Source organism: Peromyscus eremicus, chromosome X (assembly GCF_949786415.1).
Source record: "Peromyscus eremicus chromosome X, PerEre_H2_v1, whole genome shotgun sequence".
NCBI lineage: Eukaryota > Metazoa > Chordata > Mammalia > Rodentia > Cricetidae > Peromyscus > Peromyscus eremicus.
In genome coordinates this window covers 109,301,732-109,327,036 of record NC_081439.1, presented here as the reverse complement: position 1 = coordinate 109,327,036, position 25,305 = coordinate 109,301,732, and the positions used below count along the sequence as shown (strand labels likewise).

Genomic DNA, 25,305 nt, shown 5'->3' with positions numbered 1-25,305 from the left:
AATTGTTGGTTGTGGTCCCTCGGCCTTCATTTCACCCCACTATGTCCATTTCCTTTTCTTCCTCTCCATCTGGGTAAACATTCTGAATACTTACCAAGTAGAATGACCAAGCCCCACAAAGAGCAAATCAGACCAGGAAATCGAAAAATATGTTTAGACACAGGTATGGTAGCTCATGCCTATAATCCTAGTAGGAAGCTGAAGCAGGAGGATTTATTTGAGTAAGATGCCAGCCTGGATTACACATTGATCCCTCGTCTCAAAAATTCAAAAGAGCCAGGTGGTGGTGGCGCACACCTTTAATTCCAGCACTAGGGAGGCAGAGACAGGTGGATCTCATGATTTTGAGGCCAGCCTGGTCTTCAGAGTGAGTTCTAGGACAGCCAGGGCTATTACGTAGAGAAACCCTGTCTCAAGAAAATAAAACAAAACAAATAACAAATAAACCAAAAAACACCTCAAAAGAAAGGGACAGAAAAAAGAGAAAGAAGGGAAAAAATAAAATAAATGGCATGTGCTGTTTGGGACATACCAGGGTGCTTTTGCCTACATTAACTCATTTAGAACCCTTGGCAACAGCCCCTACCTAGGACTAGTTAGGTGGGCCCATTTTACATAGGGTAATGACTTGCCTAAGTTTCAAGGCAGATAGATCTAGGTTTTGTCCCTGAAAGGTACATGCTCTTAGGGTGTGCAGGGACCTCTGTTGCCCCTTCTCGGCTGTAGGGTCCGCAGGACCTCCACTGCACTAGAGGCTGTAACTGGCAACACATCGATCCTCAGGAGTTCTCTAGCTAGTCCCACTCAGCCTGGCTCCCTTCCTGTAGTCTCTTTCCCCACCATTGCCTCTTTCCCTAAGGCACTAGAGACAAGGATGTGGTGGCCCCAGGCCCCTCCAGAGGGTGTGCAGTGAGCTTTCTCAGGGTGACTGAGGAAATTGGTTCCTTTTGTCAGCCCCCCTCCCCCTGCCTCTCCCCTTCCTCTCCTATATTAGGGCTTCTGTAGTGCTTTTCTTGCTACATAACCACAACCCAAAGGGCTGGGCGGTGTGACGCTGCTGGGGGACAGAGCACTCTACCCCGAAGGGCCCCCAACCCAGGAGAGGAGTTTCTTCTCAGCCGACAACTGGAACCCTCCAGCTCCCACAACCCTGGGGTGGGGGAGTGGGGGACATAATGGTGGGTGCAACACCCTTGTCCTCTGCAGGTCACCTGAAGCTTATGCTTTGTGTGTGACTGCTTTCTGGTTTTCATACTTATTTCCTCCTTGGGTTTTCTTGCTTTGTTTTTAATATGTCTCTCCTTTATTTTTTTTTACTGATTTGTTGTTTTGTTTGGGGGAAGGTTTTTGTTTTGTTTTTTGAGACAGGGTCTAGCACAGGGTGGCATCAATATGCTATGTAACCTAGGCCTTGAACTTCTGATTTTCCTATCTCAACCTCCCCTGGGCAGGGATAGCAAGTGCCAACATGTCTGTTTTTATGCAGTGCTGGGAATTATAACCCCAGCTTTCCTTTTTTTACCCTGGCCTGGAAATCACTGTGTAGACTTGGCTGGTCTGGAGATCCACCTACCTCTGCCTCCCAAGTGCTGAGATTAAAGGTGTGTCTCACCATGCCCAGTTTTACCTAGCTTGCACGCTAGGCAAACACTCTACCAACTGAGCTACATCTCCAGTCCTTGATTTTTTTTTTTTTAAGGCAAAGGTCTCGCTGTGTAGCCCAGGCTGGCTTTGTACTCAGGGTCCTCAAGTCTCCACCTCCTAAGTATGGGGATTAAAGGCCTGCCCTCACCACACCCAGTTTAGGAACCTGGATTTTTTGCAAATAAGCGTAGAGAAACCCCAACCTTGCAAAACCTTTCTTTCCCCCTCCCCCTTCCTGATTTCATCTCCAGTGGAGGGGCCAGTAGACAGAACGGGACAAAGGAGAAGGAGCTGACAACAGAGCTGTGGCTGGAGCCACTTTACTGGGCACTTGCTCAAGAAAGCGGATTCAGTTGGCTGACTGGAGTGCAGCCCTCACTGGGACAAGGTGACGGGTCTGAGTTCTGCAGATGACTTAGCTCTGCTCTGTCCGGGACTGCACACTCGATTCAGGACTCTGGCCCTCCAGCTCTTAAATACAGGCCACTGGTCACATAGTGGAGCAGGCGCCATCTCCTCCGAGCTTAGCCGGAGGAAAGGCTGCATTTACGTAGAGGGGACAGCTGTTCTGTTCCTGAGGCAGCTTCCATTTTGTTTGTGGCTGTTGGGGGAGGGACGGTGAAGGAAATTGTCATTTCCTTTCCAAAGAATTCCAGAAAGGTTTCATGGAGAGTGAGGTATTTCAGGGGTGACAGTTGGCTCTGAGAGGATGAGGAACTGGAGGAGAGTTGTGCTGTGTGGCCCAGCTGACCATCTGGCCCCCATGTTTCTTGGCATGTGTGAAAATGCCATGGGTGTTACCAGCAATTCTGAGAGCCATTGACTCAGCTGATCAAGCCTAGATTTTAAACTCACTTGGTAGAGATTGTGGACATGGCTTTCACATCAGAGCTGTCTCCTGTAGGGGAGGCCTAGATGGACGGGTGCTGGAAGCCGACTGCTGTGTTCCAGTGACAGTCCCAGGAAGGAAGGGTCTGCACGTTGTGGTGATGCAGAATCAGCCTAAACCACTTCTGTGCCCCTTTGGTTTGAAGTGCAGCCGGAACCTCGGAGGCAGAGGTGTGTGTTTACAGGCGCCCGGGCCTTTGTGCTCCGTCTTCTGGTGCACGCACAAAGCAACGCACATCAGCTTTGAGTGCAGCAGCCAGGCATCATTTCCCACTCCAGGAAGACAGATTTGAAAACGGACTTTGCCTGGAGTCATCTGTGTCTTCCGATCTCCACTCACCAGTGAGGCAGTGTCCAGGGGGATTATAGGCCACTGAAGCTGTGGCCAGCCAAAGGGCTTTGAGAGGACCCTGGACAGAAGAACCTTCGTGTGTTTCTCGCCGACCTCCAATAGGGTGTGCCTTGTGTGGTGGTGGCGTCTTTGGTTTCAGGTTCCTGGGAGAGGGAGGTTATTTTGAGGGACTGGGGGAGAGTGAGTGAACATGCAAATGAGCCTTTCTCCACCTCTCACTTTCAAATCCTCAAACTTTTGAAGGGGGAGGGGGAAATTTCTGGACTGAAAAGTTCCATGGTAGGTTTCTTAGCCTTGCTCCCCCCACCCGCCACTCGTCTGCCTTAGCTTCAGGAAGAACCAGATCACCGGAGATGGTTTTCTAAGATCTTCCAGCACTAGAGAGGTGTTTAGATACTTGAACGTGCATGCGGGTACGCAGAAGAATGCTACTGGAATTGCCACTCTCATTTCAAACCCGTTTCCACTTTCTACGGTGATGGTTAAAGCCTTGTGATCCAACACAGTGCTCTGGGGACCTTTCTTCCCTCTACTTCCTTAGCAGAGTGGACCTAGGGTTGAGGGTCACTCACCTGAGGGCCCGTAGGCCCCACACCTATGCTGGGGTTGGCTCTTTCTTCTCTGGGAAGCACACAGTCAAACCTCCTTGTTGAGCAGCAGAAGCCTGGCCTGCCCAGTGTCGTCGTCATCATTGTCGTGTGTCCCCCCCCCCCGTGCCCCCCCCATCCTCTCCACAGCATTTGCTTGAGCTCGTCATTCTCACATTCTCACCCAGGCAGCTCAGGCTACCTGCCCTGAAGGAGCAGGAGGAGGAACCTGTGATTGAGCTTGTGGCTTTGCAACCTGGCCAGACCAGAGCAGCCCTTTGACACACAGAGCGTCTCACGCACATGTCCCCACACTTGGCACACATGCACACACCCTGAATACGCATATATACCTGTGGTCTGTTTGTACGCTCACGGCAGACAAATAGTGCACCTCCGCAATTAGAAATGCAAAAATAATATCAATGTAACCTCTGAGCTTGCACATTTCTCAACCGCAGTTAGTGTACATTTAGCTATATACAGCTCCAAAAATACACAGTAGATGCTCATAGGCCAGTACCATTCATTCACTCTTTTGTTTTTTCTTTTGTTCCTTCTTTTTATTTATTTATTTTGCTTGGCTTGGTTTCATGTGTATGTGGGGGGGGCAGTGTGTTCATGTGGGTGCACGTATGTACTGATGCTAACCCACATGTGTGTATATCATGCCTGTGGAAGCCCAGAGGTCAACCTCTCAGGAATTGTCCTCCTTGGTGTTGGTAATGAGGGGGGTCTCTCATTACCCTAGGGCTCACAGAATAGGCTAGCTTGCCAGCAGGTCCCAGAAATCTGCCTGTCACACTACCGGAGCCCTGGGATTATAAGCATGCTCCATTGTACTTGGCTTTTTTTCATTGAGCTCGGGTGCTCAATGCTTTCATGGAAAGTACTTTAAAGATTGGGCTATCTCCCCAAACCTGGTTTTTATAGTCCAAGCTAGCCTTGGACCACCGTGATCTATCCACCCCAGCCTCTCAAATATTGGGATTACGGGCATGGGGTACCACGCCCACTACTCCTCCTTTTTTCTTGTGTTCATTCCATAAACCGAGCACAAGCCAGTGCCTAATAGGGGAGGTAAGGAAAATGCATCGAGGTTTCCTAAGCAAATAGCGCCAGCAGAACTTTTGAAAATGAAACGCTGGTGTCTGAAGAGAAAACAAGAAGACAAACAAACCCAAAAAGAAGGGCCCCTGTGAATGACCTGGGGCGGGAGCAGAGGCAGAAGTTTCATGCGGAGACAAAGTGGGTTTAGATGAAAGTGAGCGTCTTTCATTGGATTACTATGAGAATGTTTCCTAAGGGCAGACAGACTGGCCTGTGGGAGGGCAGGAGCATCGGAATGCTGGCCTTGAGGGCACTCAGGCTAGGGGAGCCAGGCACAGATGGTACTGCTAGGTCTTGCGGGCCACTGAGGGATAGGGTCCCACGCAGGTTTGGGTGGGGCAAGGTGGAATCATGGAACCAGAACAAGGCTATTACCACCACCACCACCACCCTCCCACCCTTACGGTCCAACTGAGGATGGACCTAACAGATTTCTCTCTTCCATCCAAAGGGAAATTCAACTCTGATGGGTAAAGCTGAGCTGAGCTACTTCTCCAGGCTGTTTGATGGAGTGGGTGGAAAGGTGTGGGGGCGGAGACTGGGCGGGGCTAGCCCTGTGGGCTAACGGAAAGGAAGTGGGAGAGGCTTGGGTGTCTCCTGTGGAGGAGAGCGGTCATCGGAGAGGTCACTTGTGCCACCCCTCGTTGCCCCCCCCATCTGTTCCTCATTTATTTCCCAGCCAGGATAAGGATTTGTCACCCTGACTCTACTAACAGAGTGGCAAGGAGTTGGGATGGTGCTCTTGTGGGTAGCCTGTGTTCTCCTGGCTCCGGTGGCGGTTGAATCGGCCTGCTTGGAGTTATCCACACATTGAAAACACATCACACACTGAAAGGACCCCAAAGGGCGAAAAACCTGGTACCTGGATAAGTGCAAAGGCCAGTGTGTTCCCGGTGGGAGAGCAGAGCAGAGCAGGCTGTCGGGCGGACGGACAGAGAGTCTGTGGAGATCAGGTCTCTGGGAGTTGGCCATGGGTGTGACCATGCAAGAAGCACCCTGGGGCTCTGGCAGTGGAGGAGTAGAGGCAGTGGAAGCGACAGACAGCTGCGAGGCCTTGCTAGCTTACGAGGCACTGGGGAGAGACTTCAGCTGACTGAGGGTTCCTGGAATATGGGGGCTGGGCCAGCCCTAGAGGATGAGGAAGGTTCTGCTGGCCCCTCCCCCCAGCCGGGGTTCTCCTCACAAGTTCCCAGGCAGGGTGACAGTTCAGTCTTGAAACTGAAAGCAAAGCTAAGCCACGAGCACAAAGCCACATGCAGCACCAGAGGGAGGCCACCCTGTGGTGGACAGTGGGGGTGGGGTTGCTAATAAGCATGCAAGGCATATGACCAGCCGTGACACCCCTCCCCTCCCCCGCCAGGGAGACATTGCTTCCTCTACAGACTGCTCCTCTGAGCCAGCTGGGCCTCACTTCTAAGGTAAACTGAGCCCATGAGCACTCTGGCTCCTCTCACACCCACACCTACATGAGTCTGTCCCCAGCCAGGGTAGTTAGGGAGGTTTTTCCTGCTACTGCCTTGTGCCAGGCCAGGTCCCTTTCGGCTGTCGCTCTGCTGGAAGTCTGTCTGGGCACAGCAGATCCTCTCCAGTTCACCAGCTGATCCGGCCACAGAGCTCAGGCAAGTTGACTTACTCACTGTCTCCATGTCTCCCTTCTCCTTAGGCTGTTCTCGTGGTTGGCTTAGCCCAGCATGCAGTCTTGAGCTTGGCCTAGGCCACACCCGCTCCAACTCTGAATATCCTCCACGGAGGCTCAGAGAAGGCACTAGATTGATCCGAAGGTACCTGAATAACATCTCTTCGTCGAGAAAGCACCGCAGCTCCAGGGAGCCGGGGGACGGTCACTGTCAGCTCTGGCACAAGCCAGTATGGCTATTGCCCTGCAGCCCAGTGATTTGGTGTTTGAGTTCGCAAGCAACGGGATGGATGACATCCACCAGGTATGGCCTGTGGGAATAAAACACAGTCAGCCAATATGAGCAGCCAGGGGGACATAGACACACCAACAGCCAGCCTGTGCGTCCAGGGGGACTGACAGCGAACTAGTCAGCAAATACCAATTAGGCACCTGCTATGTTAGAGCACTGGACCTGCTTGCTAGCCAGCCCGTGCACCAGCTACTTCTAGGTGTCATTGGATGGTCACTCAGGGAGTTGGTTGGCTACGTACCATTACAGCACATGCAGTCACCCTGCTGGCCAAGTAATTATTAGGCCAACCGGCTGAGCTGTGAGTCCATGGGCAAATGGGACTAAGCGGACACTTACATCCTACTGAACATCATGTAGGGTGTCTGCTACTTCCCTTCAGCCCCAGGGTCACAGGGAGAAAACTGCTGGGACAACTACATAGCAAACAGGGCACTGCCAGCTGGACTTACAACGTGGAATGGGAGTCTTAGCATCTTCAATTCATGGCTCTAGAGAGTTGGTAGGCTCACCCATAAATGTCTTCTCAGCCTGAGGATTCAGGCTACGGCAGAAGTGGGAATAGGATCCGGGTACTCTGGTGCCCACTGCTCTACCCCTTGTGTTGCCCCGAAGCTAGGAGGGTGCGTTTTCTGTGCTGCTAGATGGTCTGCAGCCTTCCACTCAGCTCTTTCACAAGGAGAAAGATGAGGCAGCCAGGCATGGAACAAGAATAGGGAGAGTCGAAATCAACAATGCTGGGTTTTAATCTCAGTTGGGACACAGTGTCACCTACCCAAGTCTTTCCCCTGCCCTATTTGGCTGCTACATCCTAAATCTTGTCCAAGAGAAGATCCAGCTGAATATTTCCAGAGCTCTGAGGGCGTCCGATGCTCTATCTATGGGCGGGTAGAAAACGCTCTTACTGGTCTTAACAAAGGCTGCCCTCTAGTGGGCCTTGAGCACATTGCACTTTCTGACCTGTTGGTTCTTGAACAAAAATAACTCAGCTTGGTTGTCTGTCTGTTCTGGGGTATGCCTTCTCAAGGAAGGCATCAGATAAGAAGGGGAGAAAAGTTTAACCTTACCTGGATTCCCAGTGCTATTTATAATCGTCACTTGTTTCCAGTCCTCTCAAAAGCTATTCTTGTTCTTTATACTCCAAGCATCCCTCTACCCTCAGCGCTGGACAGCCTACCCTCAGCATTGGATAGCCTCTGGTCCAGTCAAGACACACTCAAAGCCGAGGCTGCCCTCAATTGCCCTAACTTCTCCCATTTGTCTCTAACATCCTCTGTTACTATTTCTGTCCCATTGGCCTAGGAAAAAGAAGCATCCCTTTTCCTTGCCTGGGTAACTCCTACCCTTTCATATTATCTGTTCTCACTTACCTCAAAAAATTAATCACCTCTCTCTTTCTTCCTCGCTTTCTGCTTCCTTCTATTCCTCCTGCCTCCTTTCTTCCCTCTATCATCTTTCCCCTGTCCTTCATTTTTCACACCTCTCTGATATAACCCCTAAGCAAATCTTCCCTTTAGAATGTCAGCTTCTTAGCTTCCCCACGGGACAGTCTCCACTCCATACCTTTCCATTTTCATCTACCTTTCACTCCACAGAAAACAATCTTTGCTGTTAAATGTCAGAAATATAAGAGAACTCATAAGTCATAGATAGATAGATGATAGATAGATAGACAGACAGACAGACTGACTGACAGACTAGAAAGGAACATGAATGTACTTAGGTTAAGAAACAAAACATGGGGCTGGAGAGATGGTTCAGCAGTTAAGAGCACTTGTTGCTCTTACAGAAGACCCAAGTGAGGTTCCCAGCATCCACATCTGCCAGGTCACAACTGCTGTAACCCCAGTTCCAAACAGCCCTCTTCTGACTCTGTGAGTACCAGACACTCACATGGTGCACATAGATACATGTAGGTAAAACACTGACATTTTTCAAAGAACCAAAACATTTGTTTCCTAGAGGCTCCAGCTACCTAATGATAACTTATTGTATGCCAGGACCTGTTGTGAATGCATTATGTTTACTGATCTGGTTAAACAATCTATGGGATCAATAATACGGGTAACTCGGTTTTATGAATAAGGCAACTGACACACAGAACGGTTAGGGAACTTTCCTAGGGTCATAGTACTAGGAAATAACAGACGGTTTAAAATCCAGGCAATCTGGCTCAAGATCAGTGCAATCCAATCCAATTTTATGGGATGCTAGAAATGTTCTATATTTGTGGAGTGCAATATAGGACCACTAGTCACATGCAGCTTCAGAGTACTTGCCATCAATCAATCCCTCACCACTAGTGACTCTTCTCATAGACTCAGCTCTAACCTCAGACCATGGTCTAACCCAACAAATCAAAAAATGTTTGCCCGGGATCACTGGTAAAGTACATCTTTAGCATGTACAAGGCCTTGAGTTCCATCCCCAGTACTGCACATACACAAAATACTTGGCTGAGTGAATGTCCCGTAGAGTTAAGCCATCTCTATTCATCAAGATCCCACTTAGAGCATCACCTAGGGGGCTGGCAATATGGCTTAGAAATTAAAGGTGCCTGCTGCAAAGCCTAATGACCCATATGATGGAAGAAGAGAACCAACTCCAGCAAGATGTCCTCTGACCACCACCACACACATGCTGTGGTATGCCCCACCTCTAAAAAGAATAAAATAAAGATGTAATTTAAAAACAAACACCTAATGAGGTTGGCCTTGGCATCTGATAGGGTGGGCTTCTTGGAAGAAGTGGATGAGCCTTGACCTGGATCTCTTTCTTCTCCACAGCTGGAAGACCCTTCAGTGTTCCCAGCTGTGATCGTGGAGCAGGTCCCCTATCCTGAATTACTGCATCTGTACTCGGGACTGGATCTGGATGACGTCCACAATGGCATCATAAGGGACAGGACCTTGTGCATGACACAGGATCAGATCCTAGAAGGCGGTATTTTGCTGGCAGGTCTGTTCCTTTCTGGTCGGGGAAGGTGTATGGTGGAGAAAGGAATTCTGCCTTCAGGGAACAGCAGCCCACTGTGGCTGCTAGTAACCCCACATAATGGGCAAGACTTCCCATAAAAGAGGGGGGAACCATCTCAATCCATTCATAAATTCATCAGGTGTGGTGGCACAAAGAATGGAACCCAGGTTGGGGAGGGGAATTGGGTGGGAGGGAATCTGGTGTCTGTCCAGCTGTTCCATAGAGTCCATCCTCGGGTCGGCCCTCATTATAACTGTTCTGAAGCCTAACAGAACTCTCCTTTCTACCCTCACCCCTTGGAACCCGGAACCAGATGACAATGTGTCCACCTCACAAACTGTGTCATCTACTGAAGTCCTGTTCAATGTGGAATCTCCCAACGACGTCCTGGATGAGAAGCAGATCTGTAAGTGTGAAGTCAAAGTACCCGACTTCAAGGTGACCAACAGTCCTCTTTACATCTTCACATTCGGTTTTCAGGCACATGCACATCAGGTCTAGGGATTCCCATCCATCAGTACATGTGGGAAGAAACTCAGGCCCGGGCTGACAGGAGAGGGTCAGCAAGGCACCGGAGACAAGGGCAAGACGGCAAGGAAAATGTTGGTGTTATTTCACCAGTTTTTTGACAAATATACATACAACAAATTGTTACCACCTTAGTCATCTTGAAGGGTCCACCTCAGCAATGATAAGTGGTTTCACATTGTTGAGCAGCTGTCTTTGCCATCTCTAAAGAACTCTACATCTGAGAAAAGAGAATGAATAATCCTTTGAAATATTTTTATTAATTTTTTTCTTTTTTCTTTTTTTTTCGAAGCTGAGGACTGAACCCAGGGCCTGGCGCTTGCTAGGCAAGCGCTCTCCCACTGAGCTAAATCCCCAACCCCATTTATTAAATTTTAAATTGTATTTTGTGTAGGGGCATATGCATATGCCATGACGTGAGTGTGGAGGTCAGAGGACAAATTCTCTCCTCCCATCGTGCGGGTCCTGGGGATCAAACTCAGATCATAAGACTTGGCAGCAAGTGCCTTACCCATAGAACTGCCTCTCAGCCCCTGCTGCCTGTTCTTGAAGGCCAGATTCTAAGAGGATGCAGATACCTGTTGATCCTCTGTGGCCTCTAGCTCCTTATAAGACCGCCCCCTCCCCCAGGAAGCGCGCCTCTTAGTTCCTTCTCCAAAAGGTACTCAAATGCTTCCAAAGAGTCCCCCAACTCAATTGCCCTTGCCCAAGGGGGTACTATGACATAATTGAGGACAAAAATAATCTCTGAGGCTAAAGAAAATTTCTCCCCTTGCCTCTCACTAATATTCAGCCAGGACTCAACAGATACTGAGTGCCAACATGTACCCCTATTGCTGTGTGACCACGGCACATGACTTGCCGTTTCTCAGTTTCCCAATCAGGAAAGCAGAGGAATTGGGCTTAATGCTTTCTGAAGTCCTTTTGGGTTGTCAGATGAGTGGATGACTAAATCCTTTAAGTCCTTTCTCCGAATGCAGCCTGGACCTTCCCTTCCCCACTACTGGTAGTGAGCGATAAATGTAGCCGTGGTGATTGGGGCAGATCGATGTCTACAGCTCCGCAGGTGTTCCACCCCTTCATGGGGTGAGACCCCCGAGGCAGCTTTAGGTGTGTCCTATGGCTGGGGCTATGGAGAATGGCACCCCCATCATCCTCCATGCCGAGCATTTTCCTCTGGAGCCACAGCACCAGAGAAGGAAGATGAAGGCTCTCTTTGCCCTTGGCTCTGCCCACCACGGCCCTTTCTTCTTGCAGTCAGCACACCTGAAATACTTCAAGACTCAGACTCTGCGCAGGCCATCAGTCTGCCCAACCTCCTGTTTTCTGCCTCGGAACCTGAAGAGCCGAAGAAGACAAGCGATGTTGATGACCAGAAGGAGCAGTCTCTGGAGGAGAGGGTCTCCAGAGAGGAAAGTCCTAAGAAGACGGGGAAGTCAAGGAAGAGAAGTAAGGGCGTGGGAGAGTCTATACTCGTCTTTGGTAGGGAAAGCCTTGGAGGACTGGGAGGCCCAAGGACTGAGTGCCTTGAGGCTCACAGGGGTATTAATATAGGATGATATATCTCTTTGGTCTAGCAGGGATGAACTAAAGGTCACTGTTCTGTAAGTCTTGGCTTCATTAGGGGTCCATCCCAAAGCCTGGCCTTTCTCATTCTTCTCCTGTCTGTTCAGCACATTCATAAACTCCTCTAGCAATGCCAATAGTCTCGGTTGGTTGGCTCCTAGGTTGGGTGTTGGGACACCAGGCCTAGACTCCTGGCTAGTTCCTGGACTTTGGGGGCCTTCACATAAAAATGAGTCATGCTGTATGCTTATCTAGATTCTATTGCACTTATGAAACAGGCCATCGATGCAAGGACTTTGGGCTTTCCCAAGCTCGTGTGTTATTGATTTACTTAGGGGAGGGCTGCTTGATACTGCGTCAGAATGCCTACTCCTATCTCTGTACTACACTGACCTGCACCACACAGACACCTTAAGGCTGTCTCCCATCCCAAAAGTTAGGTCAGGAATTTCTGGCCTAGCTGTTCTTCTAAAGGCACCCATTGTGCAGACCTTGCATCTCCCTGTGTGGTAGCCTTGATGTGGAGTTAACTTTAGAGACTGAAATGGATGGGGCAGATACCTGGTGGCTGTGGATCTGGAGGATTGGATGGACCTCCTGCCTTAGTGACCTAGCTCGCCCATGGTGGTTGGTCCTGTCATATGCAGCTTGCCCAGCTAACTTGGACCTCAGCTTTCTGCTTACCCACTTTCTCCTCACAGGCCGGAAGACAAAGAACAGCCGAAGTACCTCACCTGTCACTGACCCCAGCATGCCCATACGGAAGAAATCCAAGGATGGCAAAGGTAGAGCTGGAGCTCAGATGAGATGGGTAGGGTGCCCCTTAATTTCAGACCTGAGCTGCCCCTCACTGTCTCCCCCTGTGCAGGCAGCACCATTTATCTGTGGGAGTTCCTCCTGGCTCTTCTGCAAGACAGAAACACCTGCCCCAAGTACATCAAGTGGACCCAGCGAGAGAAAGGCATCTTCAAGTTGGTGGATTCCAAGGCTGTGTCCAAGCTGTGGGGCAAGCAGAAAAACAAGCCTGACATGAACTATGAGACCATGGGCCGGGCTCTAAGGTAGGAGTTGTGGAGACATAGGATTCCTGCCCCCCCCCCAAGGGATTACCAAGATTTCCTGTGCCCAAGGAGGCTCTCCCATTTGAAGGAAGGCCTGACCAGTCCCTTCTAGGATGTGGATCAACACTCCCTTTTTCTTCTTCAAGACTCCTCTTGCATGTCTGTGTTGAAAGGGTGCTTTAGCTCCACACACACCCAATCCCCTCACATTGCAGAAGCCAGAGATGGCCTTGAGTTGTCCCAGATGGGTTCTCAGGCCATTGTTGAATTGTTGAATCTCCACGGTCCATCCTTCGCTCATTTCCATTCACTCAGCCACTGTCCTCAGCCGCAAAGCAGTGTGGGGGTTGGCATTGAAGACCCCTTTTTGTACATCTGTTAGACTGTAAAAACTTCAAATGTCCTACAAAGCTCTTTGTGTCTAAGAGTTGGCCATTCCTCCCAGCCCACCCCTGGACTGCTGCTCCCCAGCCCACCTCAGTCCCGTGCTTGCCCTGCCCTAGAGACTAGCGTGTGGGGTGGATGGAGAGACAGGGCCTCCTTCTTCAACTCTGCTGAAGCCAGCAATCCCCTGTTGGTCCTTCCAGATATTACTACCAAAGAGGAATCCTGGCCAAAGTGGAAGGGCAGAGGCTGGTCTACCAGTTTAAGGAGATGCCTAAGGACTTGGTGGTGATCGAGGATGAGGAGGAGAGCGCTGAAACACCGGAAGCCCCTCCCCAGGCCTCCACTTCGTCCACGCCCTCCACCAGCACCATCCGGAGAGCCAGCTCCAGGGTTGGAACCAGAGCCTCCTCCCAGGACAAGGATAGCCCTTCCTGGGAGAAGCCAAAGGTTCACCACACTGGTCTCCAGCCGTCCGCAAACCTGGAGTTAGGGCTGTCTGTGGACGAGGAGGTTCCCACGACCTCCACCATGCTTATCTCTCCACTACAGAGCCAGACCAAGCTCACCAAAACTGTGAGGTAAGGGCACCAGAGTAATCGGAGTCTTCTTTAGTGCCTCATGCTGTGTGGAGGGGGCCAGTTGTCACCTTCCTGTGAAGCTCGGCTGTGTTTCCAGTTTTGTGGGATCTTAACAGAACCTGCTGAGATGCAAGCAGAGCACGTCCTGTTCAAGAGAGGAGTGATGGGGCTGGAGAGATGACTCAGTGGTTAAGAGTGTGAACTGCTCTTGCAGAGGGCCCAGGTTTGGTTCCCAGCATGTAGATTGGGTAGCTCACAACCACCTGTAACTCCAGCTCCAGAGGACCTGGCACGCTCTTTTGGTCTCACTGCACACACACACACACACACACACACACACACACACACACACACACACACACATATAAAAGTAAAAATTAACGAAGTAATTTTTTAACCATAAAAATGCAATTAAAAAATAAATCTTTAGCGAGCAAGAGAGAGAAACATGACTTGCCTGAGATCTCATGCCAGGGTAATCCAACGCCAGCACTTCACTTGGGGAAGATATATATGGCTGTTCTTGTGACACCGGAGTGTGTCCTCAGAAGCCATCTGGGGCTTCTCCATCTGGACCCATGCCACTAAGTCTCGCACTTCACAACCGATTACGTGTGTTGCAGACGTAACACTGCCTTCCATGCCTCTTGGCAAGCACTCACTCTCTCTGATGCTAAGGGACCTACAGTTCTCTCTGGAGAGATTGGATTTGGGGCCATGTCTGCACCTCCTGCTACATTGGTTTGGGTCATGGGGACAGTCTTTAGAGGAGGGGAAGCAGTCGAGTAGAATGTGGAGGAACGTGAGCTCTAGGTTTCACAAGGCTTGCATGCCAAGTCCTTGCTCCAGTCTTTACTAGCTCTGGGCTGTGAACTGTGTACCTCCGTTTCCTCAGACTGTACAGTTAGGTGATGCTTATTCAGTTCATGGGTGGTTTTGAAGTTTAGACAGTGTCAGTCTTCTAGAACAATCTCTGACCTATACACATTAATAAATATTAGCTAGGGTAATAAAGGCACAGCATATGCATAGCTCCATTCCTCTGGTGCCCTCATTCCTAGCCAGTTAGGGTGCTTCCGGCCTTAACCAGCTCTGTTTTCTGTTTCTTCTCAGTACTTCTTCAGTGCCCAGTAACATCCACCTGGGAGTGGCCCCTGTGGGACCGGGCTCCACCGTCACCCTGCAGACCATCCCGCTGACTACGGTGCTGACCAATGGGCCTCCCGCCAGTACTACTGCTCCTACTCAACTGGTTCTCCAGAGTGTTCCACAGGTGTCAACGTTCAAGGACACCTTCACTTTGCAGGCCTCCTTCCCCCTGAACACCAGTTTCCAGGAGAACCAGGTGGCAACCCAAGGGGCCCCATTGATCCTCAGTGGCCTCCCTCAACTTTTGGCTGGGGCTAACCATCCGAGCAACCCAGTACCTTCCCAGGTCATAGGTGCTGGGTCAGCAGGGCCTAGCTCTCAGCCCCCTGGGACTGTCATTGCTGCCTTTATTAGGACTTCTGGTGGCACATCAGTGCCTGGGGTAAAGGAGGGGCCCTTGAGGTCCCCCTCATATGTGCAGGGTGTGGTGACTGGGCCCCCCGTGGAGGGGCTGTTGGTTCCTGAGGAGACCCTGAGAGAGCTCCTGAGAGATCAGGCCCATCTTCAGCCACTTCAGGGTCAGGTGCTTTCAAGGGCTTCCCACAACCTGAGCCTTGTGGGGAACCAGACGTTCTCTCCCCCCAGCCGCCCCACTGTTGGGCTAACCCCAGTGGCTGAACTGGAGCTCTCATCGGGCTCGGGGTCCCTGCTTGTAGCTGAGCCTAGTGTGAGCACATCTGGGAGCCTGCTGACCAGATCTCCCACCCCAGCCCCTTTCTCCCCATTCAACCCCACTTCCCTCATTAAGATGGAGCCTCATGACATATAAACAAAGGGATCAAAAGTATGACCTACCCGGCAAAATTGTGAAGCGTTTTCATGTGGACTTAAATAAATACCTGCCCTTCCATCTAATGAGGTGGGATACATTTGATACCAAGTCCCCAGGCCTGTTTTGACATCGTTATGATCAGACTATGCCCAGCTCAAGCATCCCTGGCATCAGACCATGGCCTTCAAGAGCACTAGGGAATAGATATACTCTTGGAAGGATAATGGGCTAACTTGGTGATGGAGGGAAAGCCCCAAGCCAGGAAACAGCGTGTGGCCAGAGCTGGTCAGAGGCCGCATGGGAAGAGTTAAGCCTGGTCATACTTCGTTATCTCTATTCCCTACGCAGGGAACTTACCATCCCATATGTGAATATCTTTGTACGCATTTGTGTGCACTTGTGGATCTGTGTCTTCATTTCTTTGAGGAGGATGGGATGTCGATGTCAGGTCTTTTCTTCAAGTAAGTGTGTGTGCGTGTGCTTGTATGTGTGCATGTGTCCGTCCATTCTTAGGTCAGCCACAGACATGAGGCAGTTTTAAGAGAAAGCGCCCCCCCCTCTTTCTCCACACACACACACCCCTGCTAGCCACAATGCCATTCTGAGAATAGAAAGTGGCAGTTGGATGCCCCCAGTCTAGAGAGATGTCACGGAGATGGAACAGGTCTAGGTAGGAGAGCTTCACTGGGTGCACATGCCAAGAAGACATTGCTAAGAACAAGAGGTCACGTGTGTTAACAGCATAGCGGAGGGAAAGGAGCACACCTAGCCGTGGGAGCAATTGCTTGCCATAGTCACATTGCCATCAGGCTGGAACCTGGAGTACTTCCCTGAAGGTTGTGGAGCAAAGTACTTACCTATAGTTCGCCCCAATGATAAACCCCCAGCCAGACCTGAATGGACTGAATGCTTGTGGCCAGGGCTCTTGGCTGCTTGTGGAAGGTTGGCCCTGTGCTTGACAATAGCTTTGCTTGGCACAGTGCTCTTCAATCCCTATCTCAGGTTCCCTCCTCATTCCGTTTGCCCTGAGATGTTCCACCTGGCACGAGTTGCTGAGGCTAGTGGGGTGGCACTCCATCTCCAGCCACACAGTTCTGCTCTCTACCCCACCCTCTCCCTCTCCCAGTGGCTGTGAAAGACTTCAGGTGGACCGTTGCTTTTCATCCCCGGCTGTCCCACCTAACCCAGTTCTTTCTTCACCAAGAAGACAGAGCAGCACGCCTAAGTTCCCACAGCTCCCATCGGCACTACTCGACTCTTTGCTTCTATTCTGCATCTGCAGAGGGTTCTCCTAATCTCTCTTAAGTCAGCCTCTCAGCTGAGGGCCTCCGTCTCCCTTCCTTGAATCTGCTTGCCTCTCTCCTACCAGGTTTAGGGGCAATGCTTAGAGATGTCGGGCCCAGAAGCAACTCTAGCCTCTGGTGAATTTGGTTAATGTGAACCAGTGCTCCAGGACCTTTGCTATGTCCTCTGTGCCAAAGCACCCACTTGACCTAACTACCTCCCTGGCTGGTCATCATTCTCCTCTACTGTTCTGTCTCCTTCCCTGGGGGAAGGAACCATCTGTGGTTATGCAGGTGCATTTGCTACATTCCCAGCAATTGGCACTGAAGTGTCTGTGCTAATAAAGTCAGCTTATGATGGCAATCTCTTGATTGTTGGAAATAAGCATCTTGAGAAGAGTTCAGCATTGTTGTTGCTGTTATTGTTGCTGTTGTTGTATTTGGGTTTTAGTTTTTTGAGACAGTATCTCCTATAGTCGTGTTGGCTTCGAACTTGCTATGTAGGTGAAGATGACCTTGAAATTCTGGTTATCTTGCTTCCACCTTGTGATGCTAGAATTGCAGGTGCGTACCACCATGCCCAGTTCGTGTGCTTCTGTGGATCAAGCCCAGGGCTTTGTGCAGGCTAGACAAGCATGCTTATAAATTGTGCTACACCCCCAGCTCAGCCAGTTTTAATGAGCACAAAGGCACAGTGTGAGTTGGGGTGGTCCTGCAGCAACCTGGAATGTAATATCTGTATATACTTCCTAACTTCAAGGAAATTATCTTAGGGCCATCAACACTTTTTATAGTACAATCATCTTCTCCATGGTTCTCAGTCCTTGTTAGCCCACACTTGCCGTGCATCCACCTATTGTACTTTCTGTTTCTGTGTGGGCTCCTCATCATCTCTTTATATGTGGGTGTTCTCCAAGGATCCCACCATTGTCATGGGCCAGGTCTTTGAAATGAGTTTGCAATCCAGAGCCTACTTTTCTAAGTCCGTGGCTCACAGCTCTAGTGAGCTGCTTCCTGACCTAGACTTGAGATCTCTGAGATGTCTGGTGGCTACCTGCACGTGGCCCTGTCGCTCTCCTCATCTCCTGACATCCAGCCTGCCTTCATTCCCAGAGCATGCAGCCTAGCTCATGCTGCTCAGCACCCTGTCCAATGTGACTTCTCATCTCGCAGGCCAGTTATGCTGTCCTTCTCTGCTAAAAGGCCTTCAGTGAGTCCTGGCCCGCAGGTAGGGCCAATATTTCAAATACCCTCCAGGCTATTCTAGAGGCCTAGCATTAACCCTTTAGTTTCTTAGTCATGACATGGCCCAAGGGGTCCTGCAGGAATTGGGGAGCATTTGGAGAGCTATGGGCAGTAATTCTAGAAAGATCTGAAATTTGGTGTCAGCCTCACCAGGAAACAAAGCTCAAAGCTGGTGGTCCTGTGTAATATTCCCCACCCCACTCCAAGGTACTGCTCCAAAAGGATTCCATGGTCTTTGAATTTATTACTGCCATAAATTCCCACCTATCGTTTTTCTTTCCTGGGTTCTGTTCAACCAAAATGTTTTCTCTCCTCACTAACAACTAAAAATTGTGTCTCAAGACTGAATTCGGTAGAAGCAGCCAGTTTTTAAGTTTAATTCTTAAACTTGTAACTGCCACTTGATGGGCAGGCGATTATAAACAGCCTGTGACATCTCTATCATAATCACAAACTGTTACATAGACCTTAAGTTTAGATCCGGACCTATTTAGTCGTGTGTGTGTGTGTGTGTGTGTGTGTGTGTGTGTGTGTGTGTGTGTGTGTGTATGTGTGTATGTGTGTGTGTGCTCATGAGGGATAGGCATCACTGTGTCACCACAAAATGGGGCAGACTACATAGCAGATGAGCATCAATGACTAGTTACTGATTGATCTGATGAGAGATGGGGACCTAGAGGTAGGTGACTCCTGTCCTCCTCTCTCCTCAGACAGTTACCCCGGGTGCTTCACTGCCCTGGGCCTGCTATTCCTGGCTCAGTGCCCCCACGGTACACCCCGTCCCCTATCTTAACACCCAAGATTTATATTACTTTGAACATCCTCTGATCCTAAAGACACCTCCCTGTCTGGTTTCTTTTCTACACAAAGTGTTAAACTAGCTACCCAGGTAACTAGCCCTTGCTGACAAGAGTTCTGGAAGAGACTAGAGGAGAACCTCAGGAGAAAGATTTACTTTAAGCAGAGTCAGGTGGCAGAAATAGCCCGGCTTTTGTGATGGCCTAATGGAGTCAGGAGTCAAGTGAAGATCTACACCTCCCAGCCGCTGTGTTTCCCTCCCCCTGGCTCCCACAGCACTTTGTATATACCTCTTACTGTAGCACATTGTATGTAGTTCCTTAATTGTGTTTATGTACGTTTCCCCTCCAATAGACTGTGAGCTCCTCCAGGACAGGGGCTGTGTGCTAGTCAATGATGTATCCCCAGCACCTAGCCACAGTGCCTGACACACAGTAGGTGCTCAATAAATGTTTATTGAAAAGATGAATGAGTCCAGATTCCAATTGTGCAACCTTCTGCATAACAGCAGGAAGAGGACAGGTAGGCCAATCCTACCACAATGTTTTGTTTTGATGTCATTGGGGGGAGGGGGGGGGTCTCATGGAGCCCAAGCTGACTATGTGACCCCGTTCTGAGATTACATACATTCGTTGCCAAAACCGTTTATTTGCTGCTGAAGATGGAACCCAGAGCTTCCTGTATGCTGGACAAACACTCTACCAACTGAGCTACATCCGCGGCCCCTACTACAGCATTTTGACCCATCACGCAACATTTCAGGCAGCTACTCCTTTTACCCATATGTTTATTTACCGTTGGGTTCACCAGGAGCTCAGAGTTGCTTTCGACTATGCTTTGCTGACAGGCGACTCCCAAACAACTGCCACTGTCTCCCTTCCAGAGACTGCATCAGCACTATTTCCTCATCCCTGGGTGGAACTGAGGTAGAAATGTCACCCCCCCCTCCTCGGGCGGAGACAAACAAGTTTTTCTGATGGTCACAAGCTTGCTGACTGTACTCAGAAAGGCAGTTGCCTAGGGCTTTGGAGTCGCTGGTCCCAGGGTGAGCCAACTTTGGGCTCCCAGCCTCAGCAGCCTCCTCTCGCCTGTGCCCCGTGCGCCGGATTTAGAAGCCAATATCCAGCAGGTGGCGCTGTGGAGCCGGCGGTGGTGGGCCAGCCAGGCGGAGCCCGGGGAGGGAGGGGCGGCCAGGGCGTGGCCCACCGCTCCCAGAGGATCGGGCTAAGCGGGCGTCTTCCTGTCCCTTGACCATGTTCTCTGACTCCCTGGGAGGTTTTGGTTCCCGCCGACAACCACCCTAGCTCTGGAGCTTCGAACTTTACCCTCGGTCCTCTTTCCTTCCCAAGGAGAGTTCAGCTGTCCACGAAATGTCTCCTCCTCATTGGCCAACCGCTCCCTGGCCCCGCCCCCAGCCTCACGTTCTCGCAGGTGAGCAAGAGTCGGCTGGCCTCCCTGGCTCCCTGCACTCTCCCTAGAACAGCAAAAGCAAGCTCTGGGCCATCACCAATCCCTCGACAGGCCCTAGATCTAATGCTCCTCTCTCCTTGGCCTGCCTTTAGCGACACTATCACGAACCACCACTTTCTCTCTTGAAATTGGAAAACGATCGAGGCATGTGTCTGCAGCTTGAACCCAAGCTCCGGGAGAAGGGGCCCTGAGCCTGGGAGGATCATGTACCCAGTGACACATCGTTGCAGTGGTGGTGGGGGGGGCCCTAATAGTGGAAACTATCCCTCTAGGGGGGAAACAGAACCAGGCCTGCCCTCCTTCTGAATCCAGCATGCCTGAACATTTGGTGACTCCCTTATAGTGGTCCAGGATGCCTTGGGCATACCTGACTCTTTGAAAACACGTCAAGACCGGACACAATAAAATGCCCAACAGACTTCCTGATTAGACCAGATTATGAAAGCGGCAACGTACTGCCCAGTTCACCTCTCTCCATCACCTCTATCATCTAGGGACCAGGCATGAAAATCCAGAAGCTGATAGGGATGCTTTCAACACCAGAAGAGGACCATCCTGGCAAGATCAATACTAACTGACATTGGCACAGGGGGAACTGACTTCAGCGAAACTCTTATTTTGTTCTTTATAAAGTCTCATCTATCCAGAGTTTGGTAAACTGAGCGCCTACTGGAAAGATTAGGCTCTCAAGCAAGGTGCACAGTAGTGAGCGGTATTAGCTCTTCCCTATTCCACACAGGAAAGCACTCAAAGAACTTTTAATTAAGAGGCCACCAGTTTAATTGGGGCTGGAGAGATGGCCCAACAGTTAAGAGCACTGGCTGCTCTTCCAGAGGATACCGGTTTAATTCCCAGTACCCGCATGGCAGCTCACAACTGTCTAACTCCAGATTTAAAAGGCCACTAGCTTTAGTATCAGTCCATGCTTCCAGCCTTGATTCTCATAACCTGACAATGGTCTCCAGTTAATGTGTGGGTAAAAAAAAAAAAACCATAAGCATGAAAATATGAAACTGCTGTTGACTCTTTTAAAAATTCTCCTCTCCAAGCCTTTGCTCAGATTGCGCCCTCAATCCAAACATCATCCCCTGATAACTATTTATACTAAGTATACACCATTCGTCATCTCTCCCAGGCCATGTGTTCCAATCATCCAGGTGCCCTTGTCCAGCCCTTTGAGCTCCCACAGCATTTTGGGCCTCTCTGAATCCTGTCAAACCACAACATACATGGCTTCTGTAACCTCCTGACATGCCTGACTTCTGAACTTCAAGTTCCTTTTTGTTGAGACAAGGTCTCATCTGTGTAGCCCAAGCTGACCTCAAACCCTCCTGCCTCTGTCTTTCAGAGAAGTGGGATTACAGGCATGCATTACCACACCCTGCTTGTTGTTTTGGGACAGGGTCTTGCCATATCTCCCTGGCTTGACCTAGAATTCACAGCAATCCATCTGCCTCAATGCCCCACTCCCTCAAGCTGGGATTATGGGCATGTGCCACCATGTATGCTTGCCTTTTTATTGCAAGTTTCAAACAGAGGATGGACCTGAAATGGGAAACACTATGGGGTGTTTGGGATGACCTGTGATCAGAAAGTGGGGAGGGGAACAGCAGTGAGGCAGATTAGTGTTGTGCCTCTAAAAAGGATGATGCTCCTGTATCTGAGCAGACTCAAGCAGAAGCAAGTTTCTGAGGTGTGGGTAAGGAGAGCACTTAAGTTTACTCCTGGACAATGACTGGACTCCAAGAAGCCAGATACATCATTCCTGTGGCCTGCCCACTCAAGCTACAGTGAGAGGCCCCAAAGACACAGAGCTTAAAAGTTTGTAGGATCCAGACCTTCAGAAAATCTCTCACTCAAAGACACATTTTAACTTCTGTTTATCGAAAAGTGGGAGTAATTGTAGAACCAGGGACAGGTGTCTTGTGTTTATGCTATGTCATTGGAAACTAGAATCGTGGAGAGCCAGCACTGCTCAGGTGGGCAGGTAAGGCACTGGTACAGCAGTGAAGGCTAGCAAGGGTAAGGGCAGGCTGGGGAATGACAGTGTAGCCAGGTGGATAGTCCCAGCATGAAGAGGAATCAGCGGGCAGATAATTTCCGACTGGATTAGGGAGGACCGCACCACCACCCAGCAGCCATAGGAGGCCTCTCCCCTATTCCTGTTACTCCAGTTGCAAACAAGGAATGCTCTTCCCACATCATCAGGTGAAGGCAACCCCAAGTTGACCATTTTACCTTCAGGTGGGCAGGGGCCCTGGGACATGCCCATCCTTCCTTTCCAGATTCTCACCCCGACCTAATGACCCAAAGCTCTATCTTGCCTTGCCTTCACCCACTGTATCCCTAGGGACCACTTATCTCCCCAAAAGCCACAAAGAGGAGAAGCGTGAAGACAAGAGACAAAGGCCCTGACACAGGTTTTTCAGTATGCAAGTGTTTTTGACTCCTCAGCCAGTGGCTGAAAACGAAACATAAAGGGCAGCCAGAGTACACACCCAAATGCAAAACAAAGTAAAGGCCAACAGAAAACAAAATAAACCACACAGGATCGTAAATCCCAACACAACAAAGAAACTTGAAGTCCAAACCCCCTCAACTTTATATATATATATATACATATATATACGTATATACATATACATATATATATATATATAACTTTGTTGTTGTTAAAAAGGGAAAACAATTGTTCAAAACCAATTGGGCAGGATGGTGGGGCTGTCCTACAGAAGGGGGCCCAGAAAATCCCATGGGAACAAAATCACACACAGTTAAAAGAAACAATGCTCCTAAATGGGTCAGGAGCCTCCAGAGAACAGATTGTCCCATCCCCAAACTGGCTTTTTTTTTTTCCTTTTTTGTCTTTTTTTTCCATTTTCTTCTTCTTTTGTTGTTTAGCACCTGTACAATAAAACTGTACCATCTCCATCCAGAGCCAACCACAGCAAGGCCCTCCTGCCTTTCGATGGTACATACTCTCTACAAGGATTGTTCGGAAAAATAGCAATCGGTAGAAAAATAAGAAGAGCGGGAAAGATGATGGTGTGGAGGGGTGGGGCCATGGAAACAACCCCAGCTCCCCCCCCCCCACTCTCCTATAACAGATCTAACACTTAGGCTTCTGAGGCCCATGAGCCACTCACTCAGCTCCAAGTCCCCAAGTGGGTGTGGAGCCGGACTAGAGACTAGCCTCTGCCCTTGCCTAGTCAGTCCCAGGGCCCTTTGCGGACTCCAAAGGAGGAGAGCCGGGGAAAGGGGGCCAGACGTCTGCGGTAGGGATGGCAGGGCAAAGGCTGGGAGGTGAAAAGGCTCAGTATCTCAAGATGGGGAGGGAGCCCAGGGTAGGTAGGGTGAGGCAAGGAGGGGATGGGTACAGGGCAAAAGATGCCAGGATAACTTCACACTGTGCACTCTGAGCGGAGCAGTGTGAGGGACGCACCCTCACCCCTCGGGCCCATTCTCAACCTGCCTTTATTAGAGTAACTCAGGAAGCCTCTCCTCAGTACACACTCATCTCAAGATGGTAGAGCTGCTACAAAGGGCAGGGTAGGGCAAAACTGGCAGGGGGTGGGGGAGCACCAAAGGCCAGGGATTTGCCCCCAGCCCCCCAGCTCTGGGCCAGCAGCAGCCAGGATGTTTAGTCATATGATGATGTCCCCCTAGCCTTCCTCACCCTGCTCCCTCCCCAACTGGGGAAAGACTACCTGGGAATAATTTTCTTAGAGGGAGGGAGCATCCCCAAAGCTTACCCAGAAAGAAAAAGGAAAGGAGGTAAAGAAAGTCCCTCAATACAACAACTTGTCTCAAATCGTCACAGTGATACAGACTTATCAGAAACCAATGAAACAATACAAATTAAATACTAATAAAATAAATACTATGGAAGACAGAAGAGAACAGGGAGATAGGGAGGGGCACTCGAGAGATTTGGGCTTTTCTCATTTCTCCTTAGGACAGGCCACAGCCACCCAGGTCCATGTTTGGTCTTGGTCATAAGCATAGAAGCCAGTCCAAGGGACCCTGGTGCCACCTTCCACCATCTCCAGACCTCTTGTCTTCAGAAGTGGAGTTCAACTTTCCACCCCCATCACCAACCACAACAACAACAGGGAGATGAGAACTAACTGTAACCCAAAAAACAAAACGAAACAAAAATCCAGTCACTAATGCTGGCATTGATAAGGCGGCTTCTTGTTGGTCCGTATTATTGCCTCATTCTGCAGTCTGGTGCTTGGTGGGGGAGACATAGGCGGTGGGGGAAGGGTGAACTCGGAGGAGAAGAAAGAAGAACGGGGGAGGGGCCGTTTCTGTCAACTGCTCCAAGACTGATATTCCACCTCAGACCCTAGGAGCCGCAGCAGCTCTGGCTCATACTGCACCAGCTCCACAGTCTCAGAAGAACCTGGGGGAGATCTGTCCTCCAAGCTCCCAGGCCTCTCAGCAGGGGTCAGCAGCTGACTTGAGGCCACCTGCCGGTAGAACTCGGCCTTGGGCAGGGTGGTGATTTCAAGATGCGGGAACCGGGCCTGAAAGATTCTTGAGGAAAGCTTCAGCCTCTTCAGGACATCGGTGAAGAGGAACCAGTTGCAGGGTCTGGAGAGATAAAGATGGAGTTAGGGAAGCAGGCTCAGGAGGAAGGGTGGGGGCCCCAGAAGCACCACAGAAGGCCAGGGGACCAAGTGACCCCCACTCCCATACTTCTGAGACTCGCTGCTACCTCCCAGGAAAGCACAGGTTTCTGGGATGAGGCTGGGACAACACAATACCTGCCCCAGCTTCTAGCTGAACATCCTTGAGTACTCACTCACCCCATGGGCTAGCTCTTCCATAAAGGGCAAGCCTGGGGAAACAGCTCTCTCAGGGCTTGCTTTCCCTGGGGCCTTAGCCTGCTACCCCATGGCCTGGCCTTTCCTATCTGCTGGGACCACTTGTTCCTGACCCTGACCAACTCCAGGCAACCCTGCCTGGCTTCTCTCTCCT

The 25,305-nt window shown here is 50.3% G+C and overlaps 2 protein-coding genes across 2 annotated transcripts in view; one reads left to right on the top strand and one right to left on the bottom strand.

Moving 5' to 3' along the window:
- Window positions 1-6,250: 6,250 nt before the first annotated feature.
- Elf4 (E74 like ETS transcription factor 4) lies at window positions 6,251-18,578 on the top strand. The gene is made up of 8 exons (XM_059250322.1): window positions 6,251-6,521; window positions 9,296-9,467; window positions 9,799-9,891; window positions 11,271-11,462; window positions 12,281-12,364; window positions 12,448-12,640; window positions 13,228-13,605; window positions 14,719-18,578. The coding sequence occupies exons 1-8, from the start codon at window positions 6,450-6,452 to the stop codon at window positions 15,521-15,523; spliced, it is 1,989 nt and encodes a 662-aa protein (XP_059106305.1). The 5' UTR covers window positions 6,251-6,449; the 3' UTR covers window positions 15,524-18,578.
- Window positions 18,579-19,994: 1,416 nt separating this feature from the next.
- Window positions 19,995-25,305, bottom strand: part of Bcorl1 (BCL6 corepressor like 1) — a 72,272-nt gene continuing 66,961 nt past the window's right edge. Inside the window, exon 16 of the mRNA XM_059250403.1 lies at window positions 19,995-24,918. Within this exon, the coding sequence (XP_059106386.1) occupies window positions 24,636-24,918 (283 nt within the window). The 3' untranslated portion in view covers window positions 19,995-24,635. The remainder of the gene's footprint in view (window positions 24,919-25,305) is intronic.

Excerpts from the sequence above, each read along its gene's own strand:
- Elf4 (XM_059250322.1), top strand. The coding sequence starts at position 6,450 with ATGGCTATTGCCCTGCAGCCCAGTGATTTGGTGTTTGAGTTCGCAAGC. Across the intron at positions 11,463-12,280 it reads GGGGAAGTCAAGGAAGAGAA|GCCGGAAGACAAAGAACAGC; the intron begins GTAAGGGCGTGG and ends TTCTCCTCACAG. Across the intron at positions 13,606-14,718 it reads AAGCTCACCAAAACTGTGAG|TACTTCTTCAGTGCCCAGTA; the intron begins GTAAGGGCACCA and ends GTTTCTTCTCAG.